General features: G+C 38.8%; 1 protein-coding gene across 4 annotated transcripts in view; it reads left to right on the top strand.

Annotated features, from left to right (window-relative positions):
* Positions 1–8,408, top strand: part of RAD51 (RAD51 recombinase) — a 68,478-nt gene that overhangs the window by 7,516 nt on the left and 52,554 nt on the right. For all 4 annotated transcript variants that reach the window (XM_006158690.3, XM_006158691.2, XM_006158689.3 and 1 more), the window contains exon 3: positions 6,121–6,258. In XM_006158690.3, coding sequence (XP_006158752.1) covers positions 6,121–6,258 — 138 coding nt within the window. The remainder of the gene's footprint in view (positions 1–6,120; positions 6,259–8,408) is intronic.

The raw sequence follows: 8,408 nt of genomic DNA, 5'->3' as shown, positions 1-8,408 counted from the left end.
CATTTATGCCCTAAGCATCATCACAGTATACAAAATGTGATTTCCCATCCAGAATATACTGCATAGTGATTTAATTATGCATATTATTAGCAAAAATTTTCCATTTCTAGTTTCTAGAATTTTTTATTTTTACCTCTCTTTCCCACCCTCTTCTCACACTATCTCTGATGTCTACAATTGTCTCCCATTCCTTTCCCACCCACATTGTATTGATCACACAATTTCTTAAATAATCTTAACTACTTTCAATAGCAAGTTCACTTGGTATTATTAAGAAAACCAGGGACCAGCAGTTAGTGTAATGGCTATGTCGCTGAACTCCCATGTAGTCGACCGCAGTTCACATCCCGAACGCGGTGGCTTAAAACTCACACCGGGCGTGTGTGCATGCGTGCCCAAGATCCTGAGAGGAGAATGGAGGAGAAGGGATTGCGGTGTGACCATTTTTTTTTGATTTCTCGCTTTCTGTCTCTCTGTCCCTCTCTCTGTCTGTCTGGCGAGCGCACGCGCCCTTATAGCAAAAACCTCTCCAAAAAAAAAAAAAAGACCGGTTTTAATTTAAATCAAAGAAATGCTAAGGAACTTTGCTTAAAACCAGGAAACAGGTTAGGATTCTGTTCAAATGGTAGGTGCATGAACCTATCAGTCTCATGTATCTTCTGTTTTGGTTCAATTTTCCCGATTAAATTCTGGGATATAATATTCAACTCCAGATTTGTCCCTACGATTAAGTTGGCCACTTTCTTAGTTTTTGAACTCTTATTTCTGTGTGACTGTATTTAATTTTCTTGATATAACACATCCTTGAGAACTTCTTATAGATCTGGTCTGGTGCTGGTAAATTCTTTCAGGTTTTGTTTATCTGAGAATGTTCTTGTCTTTTCTTCCCACGTGAATGATAATCTTGCCTGGTATATAACTCCCTTTAGATCTAGTAGTCTTTCTTTTACATATTTGGGTGCTGTGGGATTGGATGCATAAATATATTTTTTTCTTTTTATGGAGAGGTTTTTTTTTTTTGTTTTTTGTTTTTTGTTTTTTTTAGAGTTATTGAGTTATTTGCTATAGGGCGCTTGCCCGACAGACAGACAGAGAGAGAGAGAGAGAGAAAGTGAGAAATCACTCCCTGGGGGGGGGATGGCCACGCTGCAGTCCCTTCTCCTGCTTTATCCTCTTGGGATCTTGGGCACGGATGCACACGCGCCTGGCATGAGTTTTAAGCCACCAGATCCGGGACTCTAACCATGGTCAACTACGTGGGAGTCCAGCAACATAGCCATTACGCTAACTGCTAGTCCCTCTTTGTCTGTGGTTTTGGTCAACCTGGCTATAAGGTGTCTTGGAGAAGATCTTCTTGGGTTGATTCTATTTGGGGTTCTTTGTATTTCTTGGGACTGGATCTTTGAATGCCTCTCTAGGTTTGGAAAGTTTTCTTGCAGGATTTCATGGAATAGATTATCAATGCCCTTAATGGGTCTCTTCACCTTCTGGAATGAAAATTATCTGGATGTTTGGAGGTTTGATGGTATCGAGTACTTCTCGTATATCATTCTCAAATTTTGGGGCCATTTCCTCAGTCTTTGTGGTGGATTTTTCTAGGCCAGCAATTTTCTCTTCTATGTCTGAGATTCTATTTTCTGTATGATTTAGTCTGCTTTTAATACTTTCAAGGGAGATTTTGACTTCCTGTATTATAGACTTCATCTCTAACAGTTCCGTTTGATTCTTTTGTAAAGTGTGTAGTTCCTCTTTTAGATCTTGCAAGAATTTCCTCACCTCCTGGAACTCATCAACTTCTTTCTCCTTTCTCTTTAGTAGTTCCTTGTCTCTCTTCTCTTCCATCTCTGTTAGTTATGCCATTATGAATGTTCTAAATTCTTTACCAGACATTTCCATGATTTTCATTGAACTGCTTGTGGATGAAGAGGAATTATTCTTTTCCCTTGGAGGAGAGGTATTTTCCTGCTTTCCCATATTTCTTGTGGTCCTGTGGTGATTTCTTGTCATCTGATCGATGGTGTGTTTCTTTCTAATTCATGAAGTTCAGTCGTGCTAGCTTGTTTGCTGGAGGCTGAATTATCAGAAAATCTTCATTTTTTTCAACTGTACCCTGAAATACCTAGTTTGCAGGAGCCATGAGGAATCTTCTTCTGAAGGCTTCACTTCTCCTGCCATGCTAGCTTGTTTGCTGGAGGCTGAATTATGGGTAGAAAATCTTCATTTCTCTCAACTGTACCCTGAAATACCTAGTTTGCAGGAGCCATGAGGAATCGTCTTCTCGAGATCATAATCTTTACATAAACTCTAGGTTTGTTATTAAGGTTAAGACCTAAATTCGTTTTCAGGAGGATTATCAAGGATTCTATGGAAAGGCTTAAAATTGTTACTAAATATATCTGCCAAAACAGGTCTCTTGTCAACAGCTCTCCTATTACACTATTTTTCTTTCTTTCTTTTTTTTTTAATTTGATATAGGGCACATGCACATTCCTCAGAGAGAGAAAAAGAGAAAGTGAGAAGTTCTCCCCCCTCAGGGGGTATGGCCACTTCATAATCCCCTTTCCTCTGTTCTTTTTTACTTTTTTTTTTTTAAAGAATTATTTTATTTAACCTTATTTATTTATTTATTTTAATTGAACTAGAGAGAGAAAGCAAGAAAGCAAGCCCCCGGGTCCAGGACTCAAACTATGGCTGGCCGTGTGGAGGTCCAGTGCCCTTAACCACCGTGCCACCTGCCAGCCCCCTTCCATTTTTCTTTCAGGACATTGGACACCCATGCACACACAGCTGGCATGATTTTCAAGCCACTGGTTCTAGGACTTGAACCACACAGTTGGTTATGTGGGATCTAGCTATGTTATCCTCCATGCTCTCTGTTGGCTCCAGACATTTTTCTTTCTTTCTTTTTTTAATCTTTTTTTTTTTTAATTATTTATTTAATTTTATTTATTCATTTATTTATTTAATTTGACCAGAGACACACACATACAGAGGGAAAGCAAGAAAGCAAGCCACCAGGTCCAGGACTTGAACTGTGGTCAGCCATGTGGGAGTGTCCAGTACCTTAACCACCATGCCACCTGCTGGTACCCAACATTTTTCTCTTAGTTGGGTTTTCAGAAACTAAATACTAGCATCCGGTGGTGGAGTCTCTGTACTATCTACACTAAATATGAAAGTACTGTTCAGGAAATTACAGTATCCTAGACCAGTTATATAGGGAGGAGAGGAAAACAACTTCCCTTCATTAATCCACATCTATGCTGAAGTTACTAGCAAGACAGCTGTACTAGGCAGTAGGAAAGGCTTAGAGTTGTTGAGATATAAAAGTGAAGCTTCAATATAGTACTTAGCAAAAGAACATTAAGCACCAGGGCTAAGAGATATTTGAGATTCAGAGTCATAACTTGGTGTTTTGTGCTTCCTTATACATGTGTGTTGTTTAATTATGAATAGCAAATATTTCTTTTTCTTTTTTCTTTTTTTAATTTGTTAGAGGGCACATGTGCTTGCTGGTGAGAAACAGAGAAAGAGAGAGAGAGAGAACTCCCAGAAAGAGAGAGAAAGCACTCCCAGAAAGAGAGAGAAAGTATCCCCAGGAGGACAGTCACCCTACAGTCCCTTCTCTGTAGGTCCCTTTTGGAATTTTGATCACATATGCACCTATACCTCCATACTCTCTGCTGGTATATTTTTCAAGCCACTGGGTCTGGGACTCAAACCTCACAATTAGCCATGTGGGATCCAGCCACCTTAACAACATACCATTGGCTGGCCCACAGACATGTTTTTTTGTTATCTTTTTAAAAACAATTATTTTTATTTTAAACTTTATTTCTTTATTTATTTTAATGTGACCAGAGGGACAGAGTGAGAGAGAGAAAGAGAGTGAGTAAGAAAGTAAGCTGCCAGGTCTGGACCTCAAAATGTGGTTGGTCAAGTGGGAGTACAGCGCCCTTAACCACCATGCCACCTACTGGCCCCCAGACATGGTTTCTGTTTGCAAGTACTAATGTCTCCTGTCCTTCCTAACACCTAAATACATATCCCACTGTGAACTAATGTTCTCCCTAGAGTCATGATTTCAGTAATTAATAAACCAAGGCTGACTGTATATACAGAGAGAAAGAGATACTTTTGGGTGATTTCTTCTGAGAAATAGTATATAGGTCCCTGACCCAAAAATAATTTTCCCCCTTCTTACATATAAGTTTTTCTCCCTTTATTCATGATGTAGGACTTGTGCACACAGGCGGGAGGGTATAGAGAGAGGGGCAAGCACCCTCCATAGAGTTTGGTCACACTAAAATCCCTTTCCTTTCCAGTCCTCTGGCTCAACATCCTGGGCATTGGCACATATGCATGGCATGTTTCAGGCTGACCAGGTGGGGATTTGAACCTCAGTCTCCACATGAGATCCAGCTTTTTATTGGGGGGGCAGAGTGGTGAGCAGCACATTACCACTGCACAAAGGATCTAGCGTCAGTTTTCCCATACTTAATGTCAGTTGTTAGAACAGAGCTTTCCATTGTTTTATAAGAAAGATGTTAACAGGCCAAGATAGTGCTTCACTTAGCTCTGGGGTAGCTTTATCTTTTCATGCTCATGTAGTATAAAAATATCATTTTCTCTGTGTTCTTGATGTGGAAAGGGTTGGGAAACACTGGTTTAAAACAGCCTTTCAGTGCCTAAGTGAGAGACAAAGTCATTAAAGATTGGGAATTACTAATTTGATCTCTATTCCTAAAGTTCATATTAATATATGTGGCAGACCAGCTGTTGATGTGTGGAAGGTGGCTGGATCCCATGTGACCTACTGTGTGGTTCAAGTCCCTGAGCTGATGACTTGAGAAACATACCAGGCATATATGTATGCATGCTCAAAAAATCTCAAAAGGAATGGAGGAAAAGTAGGTGTGTGACTGTGCCCCATTGGGAGTGATTTCTTTTTCTCTCTGTCTTTCTCTGATAAGTACATGTGCCCTCTAGCAAATTAAAAAAAATATTTATATATATATATATATGTGTGTGTGTGTGTGTGTGTGTATGTGTGTGTGTATGTGTGTTTATATATATATGGCCCAGTGTTACAATAGTTTAAAACTACTGGTTTTGAGGGCTGGGTTAGTGGTTAAGGGAGCCAGATCCCACATGACTAAACCTGTGATTTGAGTACCAGCTCCAATGGCTTTAGAAAAACATACCAGCCATGTATGCATTTATGTCCAAATTTCCAACAGGATGGGAGAGAAGGAATTGTGGCATGACCACACCCCATTAGGGGGTGCTTTCTCTTTCTCCCTGTCTCAATGTCTCACACAAATATCATCTGGCAATTATAGAAATTTTTTCAAAAAGATAAAATGACTGGTTTTGACCATGAAAATATTGATAATTTGTTATTAAATAATTCATATGTAGAGCACTCTTCTCAGCTTTTACATGTATTATCTTTTTTTTAAGTTTGCTATGGGGAAAATTTAAAAAACATGTACTCACAGGAGACAGAAAGATCGGTGGTGAGAAATGACTTCTGGGGGACCAGCAAAGCAGGTGGTATGGTGGTTAAGGCACTGGACATTCCCACTTGGCTGACCATGGTTCAAATCCAGAACCTGGCAGCTTGCTTTTTCACTTTCTTTCTCTCTCTCTCTCTCTCATCAAATTAAAATAAAATTAATGAATAAATAAAATTAAATTTAAAAAATTCTTTGAAAAAAGAAATGACCCTCTGGGTGGCTTTGATACAGTCTCTTCTCTATTCTCCTCTTGGGATTTGGGACACACACACATACACCTGGTGTGATTTTCGAGCCTCAGAGTCTGGGAATCAAACAGCATGGTTGATCATATGGGATCAGCTGCCTTAATCACCAAAGCCACCTGCTTGCCCATCTTCATAACACCTCTGTGAATTTGGTAGGTTTCATATACAGGGTCTTTAGAAAGTTCATGAAAAATATGTATTGTGAAAAACTATGTCTGGATTTCAAAATTTTTTGCATCAAAATAAATTTTTACTTTAATTCTTTTTATAAATGTTCTGAAATCCTTGTACCATACACATTAGATGAGAGAACTGAAGCTTAACTTTATCTGTGGTTTTTTCTTTACTTGCAGCAATGTGGCATAAATGCTAACGATGTGAAAAAACTAGAAGAAGCCGGATTCCATACTGTAGAGGCTGTTGCCTATGCACCAAAGAAGGAGCTAATAAATATTAAGGGAATTAGTGAAGCCAAAGCTGATAAAATTCTGGTAAGTACATCACACATGACCTAGGGAGGCATTAGTGGGAATAGTATAAAGAGTCTAGTGAAAGGTGATTGTCTCTCCTTTATCCTTTATTTTCCCATCATTCTGTTCCCTTTTCCAGAAGTGACTATGTTATCAATTTCTTATCTTTGTGCTTTACATGAATTTTAAGTTTTCTCTAGATGCCTTTACTACCATGCCACTGATGGGCCTCATGTTTGATTTTCGTTTTTTAAAAATTTGTATTTGAGTTGCTTTGTGGCAACAGCAGGAGGGAAAGATGATCACTCTAGAAAAAGTAAATGCATAGGACCAATAGGTGCCATTGTGATTAAGGTGCTGGACTCTGATTTGGTTGACCATGGTTCAAGTCCCGGACCCAGTGACTTGAAACTCATACCAGGTGCATGTGCACATGGGTCCAAAATCCTAAGAGAAGAATAGAGGAGAAGGAATTGTGGCATAGCTATCCCCCTGGGGGGTGATTTCTCACTTTCTGTATGTCTCTGTCTCTCTGGCGAGCACACTCCCTATAGCAAAAATCTCAAAAAGAGAAGAAACAAATGTCTATTTGTATGTATATATGTATAGAGCAAATGCTGGAGATAAACACAGTATTAGCACTGTTATTTCTGAATGGCAAGAAAATTTGATTCCAAATCATGTACTTACATGTTTACCTTAATAAATGACATAAAGTGATTTTATTAGCTCACCTTAATAAGAGATATTACTTTAATAATTCAACCGGTATGGCCACACTGCAATCCCTTACCCTCCTTGGATTATGGGCATGCACACACACGTGCCCAGTGTGATTTTTCAGGCCGCTGAGTTCGGCACTTGAAACATAGTCATCCATGTAGGAGTCTAGTGCCTTAACTGCTATACCACCTGCTAGGCCAAGGTTTAATTATTAATGCAAGCTTATATAGGTAATTCCACTACTGAGGTTAGAATCCAGTTATTTTCAGGACCAGCAGATGGCATAGCGATTATGTTGCTGTATTCCCACATGGCTGATCATGCTTGAAGTCCCATACCTAGTGGCTTGAAATTTATGCTAGGTGTAAGTGTGTGCATGCCCAAGAACTAAGGAGTATAGAGGAGAAGGGATTGAGGTGTGGCCATCCCCCCTGGAGGATCTTTTACTTTCTCTCTCACTGTCTCTTTCTCTCTGGCAAGCACATGTGCCCTAAAGCAAAAAATCACTTATTTTTAATAAAAGAATCCAATTATTTTCATCCCGTTTGAAAAAGAGAATTATTTTATTTAGCTTTATTTACTTATGTTTTATTTGACCAGAGAGGGACAGGGTGGGAGTGGTGAGAAAGCAAGCCACCAGGTCTGAGACTTGATCTGAGGTCGGCCATGTGGGAGTCCAGCACCCTTAACCACCATACCACCTGCTACCCCCATCCTGTTATACTACTGACCCTTCTTCATCCCCCTCCAGTGTCCTAGAACTATTTATTTTTATTTCTTCATGTATTTGTTTAGCACCCATAATTTCCCATCATTGTTTTATTTTATATACTTATTATTTCTTTGGTATTAGTAGTTATATAGTTTGATTAGCTTTATTTACTTTTGAAATTTTATATTATATAAAACAAATATTCATTTATTTATTATAGTTTGCTACTGGAGTAAAAAAGAGGGAGAAAATGAAGTGAAAAATCATCCCCAACCCCCTACATACACACACACACACACAGACACACACACACACACACACACACACAAAGGGGGAGCCAAAAAACAGTAGAACTCTGGTACATTAAGTAGATGCATGGTTTTTATGTCAGGCCTCACTTCGGTTAGAATATTCTGCTCCTTTAAGAGCTCATAGACTAGAAAATTTAGGGGATTAAAGTGATAAGAAGGGAAAGCATCGGCTATAAGTTTTTTTTTTCCCTCAGTATTTTGTTATTAAAACTTTTGAACTTACTAGATAGCAAAAAATTTTGTAATGAACCTCATACCAACCACCTAGACTCTTATCATTAGTATTTTAATATACAGTACTTTATCATCTATGTATCTAATGTATCTATCCAGCAATCAGCCCTCTTAGATCTTTTTTAAAATTTATTTAACTTGGGAACCAGCAGTTAGCGTAATGGCTATGTCGCTGGACTCCCACGTAGTCG

The sequence above is a fragment of the Tupaia chinensis genome, unplaced genomic scaffold (assembly GCF_000334495.1).
Source record: "Tupaia chinensis unplaced genomic scaffold, TupChi_1.0 Scaffold000605_1, whole genome shotgun sequence".
Taxonomy (NCBI): Eukaryota; Metazoa; Chordata; class Mammalia; order Scandentia; family Tupaiidae; genus Tupaia; species Tupaia belangeri.
Note: the sequence above shows the minus strand (reverse complement) of the source record. Positions and strands in the feature narration are given on the sequence as shown.